The sequence below is a fragment of the Sturnira hondurensis genome, unplaced genomic scaffold (assembly GCF_014824575.4).
Source record: "Sturnira hondurensis isolate 20B ecotype Veracruz unplaced genomic scaffold, ASM1482457v3 Scaffold0020119, whole genome shotgun sequence".
Lineage (NCBI taxonomy): Eukaryota > Metazoa > Chordata > Mammalia > Chiroptera > Phyllostomidae > Sturnira > Sturnira hondurensis.
In genome coordinates, this window is record NW_028092750.1 from 5,330,207 (window position 1) to 5,350,914 (window position 20,708).

A 20,708-nucleotide genomic window follows, 5' to 3' on the forward strand; every position below is an offset into this window, starting at 1 on the left:
GAGAGTCATCATAATACAAAGTGAGGATACTAAGGCCTAGGGAGATGGCTGCTTGCCAAGGTCAGACAGGCAGGGAATGACCAAGTGCAGGATTCAAATCCCAGGATCTCTTAAGAGCCCTGGGAGGACCTTAATATCTAATGTCCCCTTGGTGGTGCACACACACACATGAATACGTGAATGGGTCACAGTGGATATTTATTGAGCCAACCCTGACCATTCTTCTCACTTGCATCCTCCCTCCATCCTAAGATGCGGACTGTACAATATAAACTCCTTCCTGTGAGGTGGGTTCATGTCTGCCGACCCCTCCCACGGGGCTGGGAGAAAAAGAACAGGGCAGGCAGCACAGCACACAGGAGGCACACACTATGTAAAGGAGTGTATGCACAGGCCTTGAGCCCTGTGAAGGCACTTTGGTCCCAATATTATTCCCTGAGCACAGGTGTGGGGGCTTGGTCCTGCCAGAGGGCCTAGACCCTGAGTCACTACAGCCTGAGAAAGATAGCTGCCTCCCCCTCTGCCCAGTGTGTCTGCCACTGAGCACTGATACCACAGGCACAGAGGGGGCAGTCCCGTGCACAGCCTCTCAGGCCGCTCCTACCATCTGAGGGGTCCAAGGCCCAGGGAGGGGCGGTAACTGAACCCTTCCCCCTGGCTGAAAAGTGCTTCTTGCTTCAGCTGCATGTGTACCCAGGAATTCCCAGTTGGCCTTGAACCCTAGCCAGAACCCACCCATGATTAAACCACTGCAGGTTCACTACCAAGGAGAGGCTGGCCACTGTTTAAGGTCCAGCCTGAGACCAAGGGTGGAGTGGGAATGCAGGACTTTGACTCAAAGGGGCTGGAAGGACCAGCAGCCGCTGGAACCCTGGCTGAAGTGCTTCTGCCAGTAGCTGCCATGGACAGAGACGGTCCCTCCAGCCGAGAGTCTAGGGAAAATGATGAACATGGTATGAGCAGTACTGGGTGAGTTTCGAAGGTTGTGCAGGAGCTTGCCACAAAAGTATTCACATTCACTATCAAACATTCCACAGCACTCCCCTGTGCCCTAGGAGGACAAAGCTCTCAGCTTTCTGGGAGGAAGAGGGAACCCCTTCCTATGGGGGTGGAGACGGGAGCCTAGAGGCTAGGGGTCCCAGCACCACCTCCATAGATCCCCATCTGCTTGCCACAGATGAGGTCGGCCTGGCTCAGTGCATTCCACATGAGCAGCATCTCATAGGGCAAGAAGCGGTGCACCAGCAGCAGCTCCTGGTAGAAGCAGGGGTTGAAGGAGGACAAACGTGCTGAGGGAGACCTAACACCAACGGTGCGGATCCCGCTGTGTGAGGCGGGCCTCAGGCCCTCCTGCTGCAGGCACATGCCCAGGAAGACGTCATCGATGGGGAGGAGGTCTAGGGTGCGGGCGGCCCGGCCCAGGGCAGCTGCTGTGAAGCGGGACAGCAGGAAGCCACCACCTGCACAGTAGGGCGGGTAGTGCTCCTCCTGTGTCACTATCTTTGGCACATAGTACTTGCTCTGGGGGGCCCGGATGGGGCCTACGTTCTGGATCAGTTGCCCCACAAAGAGGTGGTGGTCAGGGTTGTGGTCCAGCAGGTAAGAGACCATGTTGTCTGTGTGCGCGAAGACATCATCGTCCCCATTGAGCACGAAGCTGGCATTGCTGCACCGAGCCTCCTGCCACTGTAGGAAGAGCACCTGTGGGCAGACAGACAGGGCACGAGGGCTCAAGGCTGGGACCATCAGCCTCAGTCCCTGTTGGCCGCCCCAGCCCATTGAGCACAGTTGAGGCTGTGTCCCCCTGTCAACCCAGCCTGGGGTCAAGGTTCCACCCTGTGGGGTGACCTCAGCAAAAGACCGCTCCTTTCTGTGCCTCAGTGTCCAAGTTTCCTTTCAGGCCACAGCTCAGGACCTGCCTGCAGGAGCACTGGGGCCCACGAAGAGGATATTCTGTACAGCGCCAGGAAGACTGGCACATTTGCGTTCACTGCTATTCCTTCCCACTGTGCCTGGCTGAGCGCTGCTGTCATAGAATTGCTCGTGTGGTGGCTACTGGACATCTCCCCACCCCCCCAGACTCTGGGCTGCCCCTGGGTGGGGCTGCGTCTCCTACCCATGCTGTGTTCCCAGCACCACTGTGGGCTCAGTGCCTCCTGCAGGCTGGATTACCGTGTGTCAAGTTGTTATTTACCGTGCCCTTTGGTGTTTTGGTTAAGAAGGTGGCTTGTTGAGGGGTCCTGGCCCTCTGCTCCCTCCCTTTGGTTTCAGTTTCCTCCATAATAACCTTTGTGCCTGCCACATACAGTCCTGAGGGCCAGCTCTGCTCTGAGTCCCTAATGCAAGCATAGGAGGCAGGTGTGGTCTTCAACCCCATTTATAGACCAGGACATAGAGGCTGTGCAGTGATGGTGCCTCAAACAAGGTTGCCTGACCCAGAAGTAGCCCCTTGATGTCTTGAACCCAGACCAGTCTGTGCCTGCCAGGAGCAGGGAACTGCACTGGGTGTATCTGTGCAGATTGCTCTTCCCCCCACCCAAGCTGGGTGGGTCCTTGGAGCCTCCACTGCCTCCTCTGCATGTGGATTCTCTACCTCTCACAGGTTCTTGTCCACAAAAACCATTTTTGTGTTGTACACGCTGCACAGCGGGGGCCTCACAGGGGGACTGACCAGACAAAAACAGGCTGTGCTCTGTCCAGTCCCCGCATCCCCAAGCCCCACTGCCAACGTTATTTGAGTGTCTGGCACGGGTCCAGGTGACTTCTAAATATTATCTCATGCAATCCTTACAGTGGCCCTCAGAGGTGGGTGAGCCCAATTAATAACCAATTTCCCTGCTGAGGAAACTGAGGCACAGAGAGGTGAACATCATCAAGGGCAACACAGAGCCTGAACTTCAACCTGGGTTATCAGGACCCTGCAGCCAGGCTTGAACCTCTGGCCAGCTGGGCTTTCTCCCCACCTCCCCTAGAGATAAGGCCCTCAGATGCCCTGAGGACATTAGAGGGGGTGGGGTGGGGTGGGGTGGGGTTCGGGGTCTGCTGGTTCCCTTGGACCCTCAGAGGAGATGGTGGTGATCTGGGCAGGAAGCTCAGGTGGCCCCGATAAGGTGACTGTTTTCCTGCCAGCCCACCTGCTTGAGTGTGAGGTTGAAGAAGGTGTCGTGGAAGTCCCACTGCAGGATGTCGCCATGAACCCTCGCCTCCAATGCCAGCAGCTGGTTGACTTTGTGGGCCTCGTGCTGTGTTTGGGCTGTGCCCACCAGAAAGAGGCGGCGCAGCCAGTGGCCCCGCACAGCCCGCTCGCGGCCCCAAGTGCGCCGCACCACCTCCCGGCGCTCGTAATTGTGTGGTGAGGACTTGATGACCAGCAGCACGAAGACTGGCTGCGCACACTTGCTCGGCGGCACGTCCTGCAGCAGCGGGAAGTCCCGGCAGTGTTTGTGCAGCAGGAAGTTGCGCACGTGCTGTGGCTGCTCTGCAAAGTCTGGCAGCTGGGCCAGGGAAGTGTTGGCCCTGCAGGGCGCCCGCACAGGGACGGCTGCCTTGGGCAGCCAGCTCAGAGCCCCGGGGGTGTCCCCAGGCTCTTCCAGTTTCGTGCAGGGGCTGCACTGGGGTGGTGATGAGAGCAGACTGAGGAGGAGGAAGAGGAGAGTGAAGGTGCAGAGGACCAGAGCCAGGCCCACCTGTTGCGAAAACCTCGGACACCTCATCCTGGACTGCAGGGTTTGGGGCTGATCCGAGGAGATCCCCAGGGCGGCTCCTGGGGGAGTAACAGCCACTGAAGATCCTGATGGGCCAAGCAGTCTTCCTGAGCCACCTGTGGACCCCAACACCTGGTTGCAGCCTGCTGTCACTCAAGTTGGTAAATTATTGAAATTCACCCCCACCTTGTCCCCCACATCCCGCCCCCTCCACATCCCAGCCCAGCTGGACTCTGACAGTAGCTGGGGCCCGCCTGGGATTCCATATTCACAAAGGAAACTGAGACACGGGAATTCCAACGAGAGCCCCACAGACTCCATGTGCCCAGAATCCGGCCTTCCCACACCCAACCTGCTCCTCCTCATGTCCCTGCCTCAGAGATGGCCCAGGAGCCTCCTCGATGGAGACGGAACCCCCCTTTTTATCAGTGCAAGCTGCTGGGGTCCTTCCTGCTTCTCTTAACACCTGCTGCTCTAGAGAGCTCTGAGCTCTGGCATTGAGCTCCGATACAACCAGCACTTCTTTTTCTTCACTAGTTTTTTTTTAGATTTTATCTATTTATCTTTAGAGGGGAAGGAGAAAGGGAGAGAAACATCAATGTATGGTTGTCTCTCGTGCATCCCCTGCTGGGAACTGGCCTGCAACCCAGGCACGTGCCCTGATTGGAAATTGAACTGCGAATCTCTGGTTCTCAAGCCCACACTCAATCCACTGAGCCACACCAGCCAGGGCTTCTTCACTATTTTTAGTGATCTTTGACCTGAGCGTGGCCCCTGACCCTTTGCAGACCCAGGCTCTGCATGTATCAGCAAAGCCCTCTCCTTGGGCCCACTCCTGCTCTTCCTGCAAACTCGTCTCCACACTCCCTCCTCTAGGAAGCCCTCTTCCACCCCACAGAAGAGTCCTGCTTCCTCGGTGGGTGCCTCCAGCCCCACCGCCTGATCTGGCTCGGTCCTGACCCCGTGGGGTGGCCGTGTCTGGCTTTGTCTTCCAAAATCTGGGGGCCAGGCATCACCTAGCATGAGGCAGACACGTGGGGAGAGCAGGGAGTGTTTGAATGAATACATTTATGAGTAAAAGGTTAAATTGATTCAATTTATATCCGGCAAACCCTTATTCAAACTCAAACACCCCAGCTCTAATTCTCCTCTTCCTGGGAGCTTTCCCCCTCCTCTAGGCACAGCCCCAGGTGTCCCTTGTGAGTCCCTTTCCCAGGCTTCCCTGGACCACCTTAGTGCCTTCTTGCCTGGTAAGGTGGTGTCTGTGCTGTTTTCCTAAATTTGAGGGTCTCTTTTCCAGTGTGTTGGGGAAGTTCTGGATTGGAGCCAAGACAGGACTTAGCTCTTCAGCAAACACTTACTGGCCTGTCCCTGAGGGGTGCAGACTCCGGAGCCCAACTCCTGGGTCTGGACCCCGATTCCATCACTTTCAGGCTGTGTGCCTTCCACAGCCCGGACCTCAGTCTCCTCAGCTGTAAAAGGGGCTTCTGAACAGTCCCCAACTCACGGGGCTGTTCATGTGTGAAGGGACCTCTCCGGGATAGACACCTAAGTGGGCATTCATCGAGTGTTTGTTGAATGAATACACGAGCCTCAGCACTTACCTCAGCCCACCTCAGGAGATCTCTGCTGGTCTGGGGGGTCTCCTTGTTGTCTCTACTGGCACCTGGAACAGTGTGGGGCATTTAGGGGGCTCTGCTGGTCCCCTCCTGTCCCAAACGATGCCACCCAGCTACCGCCTGGGAGCAGGCAAGCGAGTAGTTTACTGTTTACATCTAGAGCCACAAATTGGTGCTGCGCAGGGACGGGGCCTGCCCCCGGGGCCCCTGAGGCTATTTCCCCAATGTGTCCATCTCTGTGTCTGCACAGTCCCTGCCTGGCTAAGGCCTCTCCAGCCAGATGTCACTCAGAAAGGGGACTCAGTTCCCAGCCCACACATCCCACCGTGTGGCCTTGAGAAGGAAGCTGGACCCCTCTGAGCCTCCATGTAAAATACATAACAAAACATTTGAAATGTATTTCCCTTACCCATCTCCTCTACCAGGTCATAAGCTCCCTGTGACCTGGCATGTCCACCCTTCTACCCCGGCTCCCAGAACAGCGCCGCCAAATAGTCAGTGCTCAGGGAAAGTGCGGAGTGGATGGTGAGTGAATGCATGCTGTCCTGCCACAGAGTCTGACTCTGGAATGAATGCGGGCTTCCACTCATTCCTCAAAGCCACTGTTTCCTGTGTGTCTGTACGCCACCTCCTGGGAGCTGGGGACTCAGTGGTGATCAGGTACAAAGTGTCTAAATACCTTTGCCACTTCAGAATCCACACTGTCAAGCGGGACAAACACTAAATAAAATCCTCAATAAAATGATACAAAGTGACAAAAGCCAAGAGAGAAAATGCAGTCTGGTGGCATGTTGGAATTTTGAGGCCCAGGTGACATTTAAGCTGGGATGTGATAGTGTGGAGGAGCCAGCATGGCTGAGGTTCAGGGGACAGTATCCCCGGGGGTATACTATCCCCCCGGGGATACTGTAGGGGTTTTTTTGTAGGTTCTAAACAGTATCCCTCGGGGACTGCTCCCCGAGGGAGCAGCAGATGCAAAGGCCCTGAGGTGGGAATGAACTGGCAGAGCCTGAGCAGTGGCAGGGCCCAGCCTGCAGGTGGCGCAGAACCTGTCTTGCTGCCGTGGCATCCCTACGGTGGCTGCCAGTCCCCAGGGGTCTGGTTTCTGGCAGGCAGGTCTGGGAGACCCAAAAAGGCAGGTTATCTTGGGGTGAGACTGTGGACTGATGAAGGTGACACAAGAATGAACTGAATCTCTAAAGGACATCTTCCTGATCTGAACAGTTGTCTAAAAATACATAAATACATAAAATCTCAAACAAACCAACAAAACCCCCCTCTGCCAAGCCAGGGCCACCTCATTAAGAACCTGTGACCATTAATGGGTGATTAGCCACTAACCCATCTCCAGTTTAACATCTAAGCCAGAGGTTGGACCAGCGGTGATTTTGCCCCCGGGGGACACTTGGCAATGTCTGCAGTTATTTATTTATTTTAATACTTTAAGAAGTATTTATTTATTTACTCATTTATTTCCCACGAGGGGGGAAGGGAGGAAGAAGGACAAGGAGAGAATCGTCGATCAGCTGGCTCTCGCACACTTCCCGACTCGGGACAGAACCCACACCCAGGCAGGCGTGCACCCTGACCAGGAACTCACCCTTCGAGGAACGGCGTTCGCCAACTGAGCCCCACAGTCAGGGCTGGAAATATTTTTTGTTATCTTTGTGTGGGTGGGGGGGGTGTGAACTGTAAATGGCACGGAGTGGGTGGGGGCCAGGCGCACTTATTAAATTAGCATTGTGCTGCCCCACCGGCGAGGATGACAGCCCCCAAAGTCAACATTGTCTGGATGGAGAAATCCTGGTCTGAACCAACAGGAACTAGCCGGGAGAGGAGAGCTCAAAGCCAAGAATGGTCAGAGAGGCAAATCAGGAAGTGAGTCATGAATCTTAGTATCGTTCTGTATAAATTCACCATATGGAATGTTTAGGACATTTACTATTGCTTATTCATGTTATTTACACATCTATTAAATAGAAAAATCAAACTATTAAATAGAAAAATCAAACCTAAATGGCCAAGCATTCGTTCACAGGGAATGTATTTTGTAGGTTCTGAACAAGGGCTCCAAGGCAAGGAAGACACCTCCGCAAACACAGTTACAACTCAGCTGAACCCGGCGAGGGGGAGGCATGAGAGGAGGTGAAACAGCTGCATAATGGCCTGTGTCGCTGGGACCAGAGTGTCAGGGCAAGACAGAGCCTCTCAGAGCAGCCATTTAGGTTGTTTGTTTTTTTTAAAGTATATTTTACTGATTATGCTATTACAGTTGTCCCAATTTTTCTTCTCTCCTTTATCCCCCTATGCCCTGCACCCCACCACCCTCCAGCATTCCCCCCTTAGTTCATGTCCATAGGTTGTACATATAGGTTCTTTGGCTTCTCTATTTCCCATACTGTTCTTAACACCCACCCCCATGTCTATTTTGTACCTACCAATTATGCTTCTTATTTCCTGTACATTTTCCACCCATTCTCCCCACTCCCCCCACACACCGATAAACCCGCCATGTGATGTCCATTTTTGTGATTCTGTTTCTGCTCTAGTTGTTTGCTTAGTTTTTGTTTCTTAGATTCTGTTGCTCATAGTTGTGTTTGTTGTCATTTTACTGTTCATGGTTTTTGATCTCCTTCTATTTCTTAGATAAGTCCCTTTAACATTTCATAGAATAAAGGCTTGGTGATGATGAACTCCTTTAACTTGGCCTTATCTAGGAAGCAATTTATCTGCCCTCCCATTCTAAATGAAAGCTTTGCTGGATAGAGTAATCTTGGATGTAGGTCTTTGCCTTTCATGACTTCAAATACTACTTTCCAGTCCTTTCTTGCCTATAAGGTTTCTTTGGAGAAATCAGCTGATACAGCCTTATGGGCAGTCCTTTGTACGTAACTGTCTCCTTTTCTGTTGCTGCTTTTAAGATTCTCTCCTTATCTTTAATTGTGATGTGCCTTGGTGTGTTCCAACTTCTTGGGTCCAACTTCTTTGGGACTCTCTGAGCTTCCTGGACTTCCTGGAACTCTATTTCCTTTGCCAGATTGGGGAAGTTCTCCTTCACTATTTGTTCAAATAAGTCTTCAATTTCTTTCTCTTTTCTCCTTCTTGGCATCATCAAGGTTTAGATGTTGAAATGTTTAAAGTTGTCCCAGAGGTTCCTAAGCCTCTCCTCATTTTTTTGAATTCTTGTTTCTTCATTCTGTTCTAGTTGGATGTTTATTTCTTCCTTTTGTTCCAAATCATTGGTTTGAGTTCCAGTTAACTTCCCTTCATTGTTGGCTCCCTATATATTTTAATTTGTTTCACTTTGTGTAGCCTTCAGTTCTTTCTTCATTTTACTACAGAGCTCCATCAATTCTGTGAGCACCCTGATTACCAGTGTTTTAAACTCTGCATTAGATATGTTGTCTATCTCCTCAACACTTAGCACTTTTTCTGGAGTTTTGATCTGTTCTTTCATTTTGGCCATATTTCTTTGTCTCGGTGCACCTGTTAAGTTGTAAGGGAGTGGAGCCCTAGCTATTCCTCAGGGCAGGGCAACCCTCCTTGCTGTGTTGTGGCACAGCCTGTCGGGTAGGCGCCAGAGAGGGAGTAATGGCTGATCCCTTGCTCCGCTCTAGCCCCACTTTCCAACGAACTCTGCTGTGAGACCGGGAGCTTCCCCGGCCTTCGAAACCCCCCCCGAATTTTACAGCTAGAGGTTTAGAGTTTAGTGTTGAGGTCAGCAGCCTCACCTCACCCATGCAGTCAGCTGCCTTGCCATGGGTTCTCTCCTCCAGTCTGCTCATCTCCGCCCCTCCTACAGGTCCAGAGGAATGTTTCTTTAACTCCTTGGTTGCCGGAGTTCCCTGCAGTTTGATTTTCTGGCACTTCTGTTTATTTATTGTTTTTAAATTTGTTGTTATTCTTCTTTTGGTTGTGTGAGGAAGCGAAGCATTTCTACCTATGCCTCCATCTTGGCCGGAACTCTGTCCCCTTTAGTTTTAATTCCATCAGTGCCTGTTATTTTCCTCACATTCTTCTTTCCTTGTTTATTTATCAGAACTCTTTGCATAGGAAACATCCTTCTTGGCTACTTGCATTCTCAACTTTTTCTCAGCAGATGTCCGCAATGAAGGGACCCCAGGGCTATTCCACCCTCCCAGCCCTTATGAGGTCCCTCATAAAATTAAGAATTCAAGTCAGGAGCTCACTTCCCCTCCCTATTACAACAGTCCTCCATTAATGCACCAAAGATCTGCTTTCCTTTGCAGCCACCAAGACCCCCTTAAAACCTCAGGCAAGAAATGATGCCAACCTCATAAAATCCCACCACTGCACCAGCATGACAAATGACCCCTGGGCCTCCCTTTCAGCAGGCCTGGGGGTGCTGAGGACTCGCTGGCCCAGTAAACCTTGCTGGGTGCCTCTGTGGGCTGTGCCCCGAGAGTCACCAACCTGTCCCCTTGGGTGTCACTGTCTGAAGTGAGGACCCAATAGCTGCTGTAGGGCCCCTGGGGTTAGGGGCTTGGCTTCACCAAGGAAGGCATACCTCTTGGCATTTCTTCCTCCAAGTGACTGGGCAGCCACTCCGGGGCCATGAGAAGCTCCTCTCAGACTTGGGTTTGAGTCCCTGAGTCCCACCCTGCTATCCATCCACTGCAGGCCTCATTCTAAAACAAAATGGCCAGACTTGTTGAAGCCCAACAGCTGCTTGCTCTGAAGTGCACAGTCTGCGAACAGCTCTGGCGGAGCCTCTACCCTAACCTTACGAATGGGGACATGGAGCTTAGGGAGGCGTCCCAAGTAAATGCTTTGCATTACCACAGCAACAACCCATTTTGTCTCCGGGTTTCTCAGCCCTAAGAAGGGTCTCAGCAGCTCTTGTCCCAAAACACATCGGAAAACCATGCATTCATTTCTTTTTTTTAATATATTTTGTTGATTATGCCATTACAGTTGTTCTAATTCCCCCCTTCATTCCCCTCCACCCTGCACACCCTCCCCCACCATTCCCCCCCTTTAGTTTATGACCATGTGTCTCAAGTTTAGATTCTATATTTCCCATACTATTCTTGCCCTCTGCCCTATTTTCTATCTACCGTCTATGCTACTTATTCTCTGTTCCTTCTCCCCCCTTCTCCTCTTCCCACTCCCCTGTTGCTCACCCTCCATGTGATCTTCATTTCTATGGTTCTGCTCCTGATCTAGCTGTCCTCTTAGTTTGCTTTTGTTTGAGGTGTGGTTGTTAGTAACTGTGAGTTGGCTGTCCTTTCACTGTTCATATTTTTTATCTTCTTTTTCTTAGATAAGTCCCTTTAACATTTCATATAATAAGGGCTTGGTGATGATGAACTCCTTGAATTTGACCTTATCTGAGAAGCACTTTTTCTGCCCTTCCATTCTAAATGAAAGCTTTGCTGGATAGAGCAGTCTTGGATGTAGGTCTTTGGATTTCATGACTTGGAATACTTCTTTCCAGCCCCTTCTTGCCTGTAAGGTCTCTTTTGAGAAGTCAGCTGACAGTCTGATGGGAACTCCTTTGTAGGTGACTGTCCCCTTATCTCTTGCTGCTTCTGGGATTCTCTGCTTCATTTTAATCTTGGCTAATGTAATTATGATATGCCTTGGTGTGTTCCTTCTTGGGTCCAACTTCTTTGGGACTCTCTGAGCTTCCTGGATTTCCTGGAAGTCTATTTCCTTTGCCAGATTGGGGAAGTTCTCCTTTATTATTTGTTCAAATAAGTGTTCCACTTGTGGCTGTTCCTCTTCCCCTTCTGGTACCCCTATAATTCAGATGTTGGAGCATTTAAAGATGTCCTGGAGGTTCCTAAGCCTCTCCTCATTTTTTTGAATTCTTGTTTCTTCATTCTTTTCTGTTTGGTCACTTTTTTCTTCCTTCTGGTCCACTCCCTTGATTTGAGTCCCAGTTTCCTTTCCATCGCTATTGGTTTCCTGTGCATTTCCCTTCATTTCAATTAATTTAGCCTTCATCTGTTTCTCTAATTTGTGACTAAAATCAACCAGTTCTGTGAGCATCCTGATCACCAGTATTTTGAAGTGTGCATCTGATAGGTTGGCTATTTCTTGGTTGCTTAGAGTTATCGGCTCCGGGGCTTTGAGTACTTCTTGAGCCATATTTTGATCTGTTCGTACCTGTTACATGTGAGGGGCAGAGCCCTAGGTGTTCACCAGGTCGGGGCAACTCAGTCACTGGGTTGTGACACTGTATGTGGGGGCGGGGTCAAAGAGGGGCAATTGTGGTCCCCTCTGCTGCTTCCCACCGATGGGCCTGCATGGTCTGTCTCACTGCTCACTGCTCGCTCCTTCGCTGGTTCATCTGCACGCAAATGTGTGACCGCTGTCAGCCTACTGCCTTGAGCCCTCACTGGGTCCACCTGTTGCTACCTCACACCTGGGATCTGCCCACGGCTGCCTGCACGCCTGGGTTGGGAGATCTTTCCTGACTGACCGGGCTGTGCTGCTGGCTCCACCCCTCTTACTGGTCAGGTTGAATGGATCATTGTTGTCAGACTTCCGTATGGTTCAATTTTCTGTGTTTTGGTTGTGTTTTTGTTACTGAAACTTTGTTGACTTTAAACTTGGTTGTGCAATAAGGCACAGTGTTTCCACCTACGCCTCCATCTTGGCAGAAATCCACTCATTTCTTGAATAGGCTCTGAGGAAACTAAGAAGTCTCAACTCCAGGCCTGGTCACCTGGAAGACTTTAATTTGTGGGAGACAAATTTGGACACCTGTGGGATCAGGGCTGGGTCAGAATAAAGACCAGGGTATTGAAGCTGAGGCTTTGAAGGCTGAATAGGAGTTCACCAAGAGTGTTCAGGTAGAGGAAATAGCAAATGCAAAAGCACAAAAAAGGAAGATAACAAGGCTTATTGAAAGAATGGCAAAGAGTTTAACTTGCTGAAAAGTAAAAGTTGGAGATGGGGTGATTCCTGAGGCCAGGGAGTGTGTGGCCAGACCTTGTGAAGACCTGGAGTGCCATACTGAGAAGCAGGGCTGTCTCCTGCGGCGTGGGGGGGGGGGGGGCGGCGGGGTGAGAGGAAGCACAGAGGGTACCTTAGCAGGGAACCAAGAGGTCAGTTTCAAATTCATTGTTGCGTGGTCCTGCTTTGCCCTGAGTGGATCTTGGCAAGTGGCTTGTTCTTGGGAGCCTGTTTCTTCAGGATGTGAGCATGCCGACAAACCTGACAGATCTGAGTCACTGACAATTGTTTCCCAAAGTGGCCAGAACAGGCCATCCGGCTCCGGGCTGTTTGCCCTCAATGCTCTAGTGCGATTTCACCATCACCCAGAACGCACTTCCTCCAGAGCCCACAGAAAAGCCCTGTGCTTGCTTGCATTTGCCCAGAGCCTCCTGCAGTGCGACTCATGGGTGTGGCTCCTCTCGGGCACCTGCTCATCCCCATCTCTCCCCACCAAGGACCTCAGCCCCTGTCACCTACTCCAGCCACACCAACCTCTCCACAGTCCCTTAACCGCCCTGCTCAGCTCTGCCACTGCTATTTCCTCTACCTTGGAAGCCCTGCCCTCTTGCTCTTGGCTTTAATCTCCAGACTTATCCCAGTGTTGCCTCCTTAGAGGGGCTCAGCCTCTCAGCTAAACCACCCTGTTCCAGCTTTGCTTCCTGCCACAGCTCTCACTGCCATTGGACAAATCTACTCACTTCTCTCTTGTCCATTCCCCAATGAGCCTGGAGCCCCAGGGGCGGGTTGTCCCAATAGCTCTGTCGCCACCCAATGCTCACTGGTGTTTGTTGCCAGAGGGAAAAATACGAATGATGACCCATATATTAGCCACTCCCATGTGCTTCACTTCAGCCCAACTCCACCAAAGGTGACAGTGGCCATGTGGGGATGGGGGTATGTGGAGGAGGGGGAGGGAGACCTTGGAGGATGCATTAGAATCAGGGGGCAGGACCAAGAGGCACTGACTACTCCCCACTCCAAATATTCTGAATGTGCTAAAGAGCCCATATTCACGACACTGAAATATTCATGATGCATCTAATGAGCAGGAAGTGCTGATTGTTGGTGAAGTGACCCACTTCACCAACACTAGTGACCCACTAGTGACCCACTAGTGACCCACTCAATATGCAAGTGACCCACTCAATATGCAAGAAGCACCCAGTATTTATAATACATGACATAGTTGTAAGGCAATGATTAATAGCTGCGAGGCACATTCATGATGCATAGTAAATATTAATATTGACACAGTGAATATGAACAAGCAACTAAACAGTCCTGAGGTACCAATATACACAGTCGCTGAATATTCATGACTCATTACATACACTAGTATTTAGTCAAATCTTTACTAAATATGAATGACTTGTTTAATATTTATAAGACACTAAGTATATCGAAACCGTTCAGCCCTTTCCATATCCCCCGTCCAAGCCGTTAGGAGTGAGAGGGCTGATGCCCTTGAAGCAGCCATAGTGCTGCCTGGGGAGGGACGTCTCGACCTGGCCCCCCATCATCCTGGGACCCCCTGGACGTTGGCATCCTGCCTGCAAAGTGGGAGGGAGTCAGCCGCCAACTCAGGGTTGGCCCCAGCAGGTGCTGAATACCAGTGATGCTGTGGTCATCACTGATCCTGCACTTCCACCAGCCATCCCCTGGGATTTGGATGGGGGTGTGGAGCTCTCTGAGGCTGCCAAAAGGAGAGGGGAAGGGTGCGGGTGACACCGGAAGAAACCTATTTGTGTGCATAACAACCTGTGTCCTGGGAAAGGCTAGACGACCAACAGCCTTCTCTGCAAGTCACTCCTTGGCGAAGTGCCAGTGATGATAATGTTAATATCACCATCAGCCACTGTTATCACTTGTACTCTCATGACTGCTCTGAACATCAGGTCTGTGCCATGTCCCGCTCTGGGTTCTGGGCGCACAGACAACTTGATGGAGCAACCCCCTGTGCTCCTGGGGCTGATGTGCTGATGGATGGCAGAGAAGCCAGGAAAAGACAATACCCCGGAGAGTCGGGAATGGAATCGGGGCGCTTGCAGGAGAGGGGTCCCTTGCCTGTGGAGGAGGCCCTGTGACTCTCACTCAGCATCTGGGGGTGGCTGGGTTCCTGGGTGAGTTGGGCACAGAGAGGGAGCCCACCTAGCAGAGGGGACACAGCCAGCTGAGGTTGAGGAGGGTTGGCAGGATTGGGACCCTGATCTGCTGAATCTGAGGGTGATCTCTCACCATGAAGTACCAGTTTGGCCTCCCAGTAGCAATGGGCTGATCCCTATTTACAAAGGAGCATGATCAAAGGAGCAGGAGGAGCTTTTGTAAAAAGATAAAAAAGAGGGAAAGCCCAGTGAAGATAAAGCTTTAGATAGGCGTGTTACGCAGTTATGAAGGTGGATTTGTGCAAACATTCACCCAATGAACACACGGGTGTTGGAGAAGGGTGACGTGCCATTTGGACCCCTAAACCCTGTTTATAGTCCCAGGGCTCATCACAAATGACTCACTGGATGAGCCTGTCCTCCCCTAGAGCAGAATCTACCCTTCCTCGAATGGGTCCAGGAAGGAATGTGAGGCTGGACTGAGGCTTCTGCTTAAATGCCAGCCCTGCCCCAGCTGGACCTCAGAGGGCATCTCTGGTCTTATTTTCTGGCTGGAGAAACTGAGGTCTCAGGGTCCCTTCCTGTGGGAACTTCCTGAAGGACCCCCCACACTTTCAAGTTGGTCAGGACCCTCTCCCAGGCCTTGTGCTTAGAGCCCCGCAATCTTCATATTATTTCTGGCACACAGACGTCAGTGTCACCCATGAGAACACAATGAGCAGCATAATCAGGATTAGAGTTGACACACCATGTCCCGTGTGCGGCCTCTCCACCATGTGCTTATCTATACTCTACAGCTGCACTGAGAGGTAGGACCGAGGTAGCCTTGTTTACATGGATAAGGAAACTGAGACTAGAGAGGTCCAAGTACTCACTCCAGGAAAGTCAAGTGAGAACCCAAACCCTGCCTTTAACCACTGTCTGGTGGGACTTCCTTTAGTTGGCCGTGTAAGTAGTGAGCTCCTCATCATTGTTGAGCAATCAAGCCCAGCCAGACTCCCATCAGGAGGCATAACACTGGGCATCCTCCCTGATTCACAAGGCAGTGAGAGTGCAGGCATGTCATCACTGCTCTAATCTGGGCCTTAGCAGTGGTGCCAGGAAGTCACCCGGTGACATCTTACCTCCTGATGCCAAGCCAGCTTGTCTGGATTCCCTGAACTCTAACCTGGAGCAAAGAATCTCTGAGGCCCCTCCTTGGTATCTCCACACCCAGAATACTTGGCAGGAGTCACTGACCGTTGGGTTACAGGAAAGGGAAGGATACATAGGTGTCAGGGCTGGGCTGGGCAAACACAGCCACTCCCCTAGGCCAGATGGGGGCCCCTGCTACCCGATGCAGGGCAAGACCTTCTCCTTCGATCCTCAGTCCTGCCTGGTGCGGCAGCAGCCTTGCTGCCCACGAGGCAGTGGGAGGAAGAGGTGGCCCCCAGGACTAGCTCCATATCTGACCAGCTCCCCCTGGGCACCGAATCCCAGATCTGGATGACAGGAGTCCCGGGGCCAGGCAGGGCGTGGGATCCTCGGTTTCCCCATCTGAAAAGTGGCCATGAGAAAAAAGCCTGATCCAGTGGGAAAGTCGGTTGAGAACCTGGCTAATGAGGTGATTGTAATAACAGTAATAATAGTTATCATTCATATAGTTATGGTGATGCCTGAAGTTTGCCGGGCACCCACTTAATGGCTACAGGGCTTATGGACCAATGTCACCTTCAGCACCGTCATCCATACCATGAGCTCTGCTTGACATCCTAGGGAAAGTGAGGCTCAGAGACCTAAAGTCACTCACTGGAGGTCCCCAGTGGCCAGAGCAGCCTAATCAAAAAAGCTTCTGCCTGCTGAACACCTTGTGCATCCTCATGGCAGCGGGCATTGTCCTCGCTCACAGGGGAGAAACTGAGGCATGTCTAGGGACCAGGAGCAACTTGCCCGAGCCACACTGGTAGGCACTGGCTGAGCAGGGACCTGAACTCCCGGGAAGCCATGAGCTGAGGTCTTCGGGACTGAATGTGGCCCAGTGCCTGGTAGGCCTGGGTGGTTAGCAGCTGCTCCCTCAGGTAACAGTGATAAAGTGCAAACCTGGGGCCCCAGAGTTTGTTCTTCCCCATATCAGTGCTCCTAATGAAAGGATGAAGCCAGCACTATTGGCTGAGCAGCCCTATGCCCTTGACAAACATGATTGCCATTTCACACTTCTAAGCTTGTGTCCCCAGGACGGCAGCACTACTGGAAAAGCAAGGGCAAAAGGTGACACCCCACTCCAGCCTCAGGCAAAGAAAACATTGGAGCAAATTGCAGCTTATGAAAAATCTCTGGAAACCTCCCGTGTTGCAAGGACCCCAATAGCACAAGGGTCATCCAACAGCCACCCCGCAACCTTTTATAATCCAGTTAAAATCCTATAAAAGCTCAAAGCCCCCACCGGTCTGGGGAGGTGGGTCTCTCCACACCAAGCCCCTCTCCTCTCTCGGAGAGTGAATGAAAACTTTACTGTCTGCACATGCTTCTCTTGGTCAATCCTTTCCCAGCTCCCGACACTGCCCACCTTAACACCTAACAATCTCAGCACCAACGACAACGGTACTAGTAATGGCCAGAGCGCACAGAGAGCCCTTCACTCCTCACCCTCCACTTTTTCTGATCTTACCCTATACTTGTAGGTGGGTGGGCAGGAGTCTAGGGTCGCCTCGAGTGTCCGTGGGGCATTGCAGGGATCAGGATGCCAGAGACCCGGGTGGTCCCTGTCTCCCCCTTCCTCCCCAGGTGTGGGGGAGACTCCCTTCCCAGCCAGGTCTGAGCCAGCCTTACAAAAGCTAGGGTTACTATCAGGGATGACGGAGGACCACAGGGATTTCCAGACCAGGTAAGGAGATGGGCTCCAGCATCTCCTGGCAGGTTCACAGTAAACGCCCGCTGAGACCCCACCCCAGGCACCTGGCAGAGTTCCCCAAGAACCCACACTCCCTACCTTCCACCAAGGGGGTCCACCAGGTCCGCGGGAAACCCCAACACTCACCCCCAGACACGGTCCAGTCTGCCACCCCTAGTCCTCTCCACTGGCGACTAGGAGGAAGACTTTCACCTGAGCGCGAGTCCCCGCCCCTCCCTCTGGCCCCCTCCAGGCCTCGCCTCCCGCCAGCCAGCCCCCTGCCCCGCCAACTGCTGGGCGGAATATCCCGGTTGCCACGCACAGGTTCCCCCGCCTCTGACCCCTCCTTCTTCCCTCCCTGGCCCCGCCCCTTCCCCCTTAACAGCCGGGCTCCATCCACCGCCTGTGCCCTTCATGGCCTCTACTGTCGCCTGCGGATCACGATCCTACCTGAGAACAACCCACAGTCAGATAGCGAGCTCTCCTCCGCTGGTGGTGTGCAAGCCGAGCCCTGTCAGCCCCTGGCATAGGGCCCCGCCTCCCCCCGCGCAGGTCCACCCTGTGTTCCGTGAAGAAAGGGCCGAAAGGGGGCAGGAAGCAGTTTGAATCACTGGCCTTTCGGGTCTCTGCAGGGGATCAGAGAGTTGCCAACCCTCAAAACCCGAGACCCCAGACACCGCGGGCCACCGGCTAGCATTGGGAAAGATTCTGTAAGCTGCAAGTCCGATTTCAAGATTCCTGGGGTTGGGGCTGCTGAAGGTTCGAACCCAGCCCCACCCGGTGCTGCGGGCATCTGCGTGTCTGGAGGCTTGTAGTGTCGACTGTTGGAGTCAGATCTGGGTCCACAGGGCTTCAGGCGACGGCTCCAGTCACCCCCCCCCCCGTGTTTCTCTTCGCGGGGGAAGATGGGGGCAGGTCCTCAGTTTCCCCGTCTGGAGCCCTGGAGGCCCGTTCTCCCTCACTGCGATTTCAGTTTGGAGCCCTCCCCCACCCTGTGGAGCCCTGGGATCCCTGAGGTCCTGGTCCCTATAAAGGAGACAGAATCCAACCCAAAGGCCTGGTGCTGAGGGAGTGAGTGGTCCCACTGGTCCCCCCACACCAGGCAGAGCCCCTCCTGAGGTGTCCCTGGGAAATGCGCACCACCCTAATCCTGCATCCAGGGTGGAGGAAGTAACTTCTGGACACGACAAGCCCCGCCCAACCGAGGAAACTGAGTCTTTTCTTGTCAGGGGTTCCTGGCAAGGAGGACCCCAGAGCAGCTCCAAAGCTCCCAGGGCAGATTCTGAGACTACAGGGCCCTGGTTCAAACCTGGACTGTTGTTACCACACGACTCAGCAATCACACTCCTAGGTGCCCATTGAAACAACCCAGAACACGGGTACACACCCACCCTGGCAGCTCGTGGTCAGAGTGGTGCTAGTCACATCCCCAAAGGACAGGAACAGCCCCGGTGTCCACCAGCTGAAGAGGGGTGAACAAAGCCTGGCTCACACACACACACACACACACACACACGAGGGAACATCGCTCAGCCACAGAGGACTTAAGCATGGACACAGGCTGCAGTGCGGGTGAACCTGAAAAACACCCTGCTGGGTGGCAGGAGCCAGACACAAAAGGTCACATGTGGTCTGATTCCATTCACGTGAAATGTCCAGAACAGGCACAGCCCTAGAGACAGCAAGCCAGATTAGGTTGTCAGGGCTGGGGGAGGGGAGTAGGGAGTGCCTGCTCATGGGAATGGGCTCTCCTTTGGGGGTGATGGAATGTTCTGGAACTAGAGGTTGTTAGCAGAAAAATAGTATCCACTAGGTGTTTTGTCGCCCAGGAGTTGTTTGGGAAAAAGAGAGGGTGGCGACCCAGTGCGCACAGGCACGGCTAGCCTAATGCTCACTCTGGCCTGTGTGCCAAGGTAGACTGGACTGTTTCTAGGGGGGGAAAGGAAGTTAAGAGAAAGGGGAGTTAGACCCATGGAGCTTCTTATGAACGGTGAATCTTCCTGCAGGGCTCTAGGGCTCAGGGCTCTCATGGTTACTCAGAGGACAAGAAGTCCCTGACCACCGGCTCCTCCCACAGGCCTTCCCACCAATACTGTTTGCTCCAAGTACCCAGCCCAGGCTGCACGAAGATTATTTAGTTTTTAATGTGAGTATCATATTAATTGTTTAAGAGGTCCCACCTAGGCTACTCACCAACTGGGGTGGCCCCAGGCAAATGACCTAATGCCTCGGGGCCCCACTGTGAGTTTGGGCTTCCCAGGCATAGCAGACGGGGAACCATAAAAAGCCAGCCATCCTGCCCTGGCAAGTCAAAGGGGTGTCCCATCCTTCCTCCTGGCCCATGTCACACAGCTCTGCATGTCCAGGCAGCTAGGGGCCCACGCTTCACAAACACCTTCTGTGTTACAAGATACCAAACCTCACTTGTGACCCGAGAAAGCCAAGCCAAGCCACTGAGAGGTGCTGATGAACAATGTGCCCCCAGGCAGGGGCCTTCAACATGGACATGGCACCCCAGCCACTCAGTCACGTAGGACCAGCAAAGGGACCATCTGGGGGGGCCTCAGGCCACTGAGAGTACACACGAGCACGCCTGCACCCACGCATGAGCACGCAAACACTGGGGATGGAGGTGAAGCACCCACAGGGTCAGATGTTTGATTCTGTCCTCTTGCGGGGGACTGAGGCCTAGCAGAGGGGCGGCCCTGGCAGAGGGGCGGCCGCCTCCGGTGGCTCCAGGGTCCTGTTGGCGGCAGGAAAGTGTGTGGCTGAAGCAGCCGGTGCCTGAGATGCCACATTTACTGTGCGCTGACTGGTGCCCCCACCCCCACATAAAAGCAGTGTTGATGTGCACTGAGCTGCCCCAGCAAGACTGCTCCCAACTTCCCAGACGAAGACGCTGAGGCACAGCCAGAACGCCCTTTTCCGTTGGTCTTTTAAGATTTTCATTTATTTATATTTTGAAACAGGAGGAGGGAGGAAGAAAGGGGAAGAGAAATATCAAGGTGTGACAGAAGCATCCATCCGGTGCTTCCTGCATGCCCCAACCAGGGTTGCTGGGACCTGGCCCACAGGCAGGCATGTGTCCTGACTGGGAACCGAACGACTGACCTATCCCTTTGTGGGGAAAGGCCCAACCCACTGAGCCACACCAGTCAGGGACCCCTTCTCTCTTTGGAAGACAGGGTGGGAGGATCAGAGACCACAGGCCAAACCCTTCTCCCTGAGTCCCACCTGGCCCCTGCTTGGTCCCTGGGGTCTGCACAGCCTGAGGCCCAGGCACGCAGGGTCCTCACTTGTCCACTAGGGCGCAGGACTTTCCACTGAGCTCAGACCTGCTCCCCGCCAGTGTCCTGGTGACCAGGCCTGTCCCGGGCCCCAAGCAGGCCCGTTCTTGCCCACCTGCACTGAGGCCTGCCCACACTCAGGCTCCCATCACAGAAAACCT

The 20,708-nt window shown here is 53.0% G+C and overlaps 1 protein-coding gene across 5 annotated transcripts; it reads right to left on the bottom strand.

Moving 5' to 3' along the window:
• Positions 1 to 181: 181 nt before the first annotated feature.
• On the bottom strand, positions 182 to 17,494 carry LOC118975180 (N-acetyllactosaminide beta-1,3-N-acetylglucosaminyltransferase 3-like). Of its 5 annotated transcripts, XM_037028968.1 has the most exons (5): positions 17,404 to 17,470; positions 15,516 to 15,625; positions 5,309 to 5,370; positions 3,135 to 3,820; positions 182 to 1,701 (listed from the first exon to the last, which is right to left on the bottom strand). In XM_037028968.1, exons 4-5 carry the CDS (start codon positions 3,711 to 3,713, stop codon positions 1,123 to 1,125), a joined length of 1,158 nt encoding a protein of 385 aa, XP_036884863.1. In that variant the 5' UTR covers positions 3,714 to 3,820; positions 5,309 to 5,370; positions 15,516 to 15,625; positions 17,404 to 17,470; the 3' UTR covers positions 182 to 1,122. The 5 variants fall into 5 exon arrangements, with proteins under 5 accessions (XP_036884863.1, XP_036884862.1, XP_036884864.1 ...); XM_037028967.1 differs by lacking the exon at positions 15,516 to 15,625 and having other exon boundaries at positions 17,408 to 17,494; XM_037028969.1 differs by lacking the exons at positions 15,516 to 15,625; positions 17,404 to 17,470 and adding an exon at positions 17,360 to 17,378.
• Between the last annotated feature and the right edge of the window lie 3,214 nt (positions 17,495 to 20,708).

Excerpts from the sequence above, each read along its gene's own strand:
- LOC118975180 (XM_037028970.1), bottom strand. The coding sequence starts at position 3,713 with ATGAGGTGTCCGAGGTTTTCGCAACAGGTGGGCCTGGCTCTGGTCCTC. Across the intron at positions 1,702-3,134 it reads TCAACCTCACACTCAAGCAG|GTGCTCTTCCTACAGTGGCA; the intron begins GTGGGCTGGCAG and ends GTCTGCCCACAG.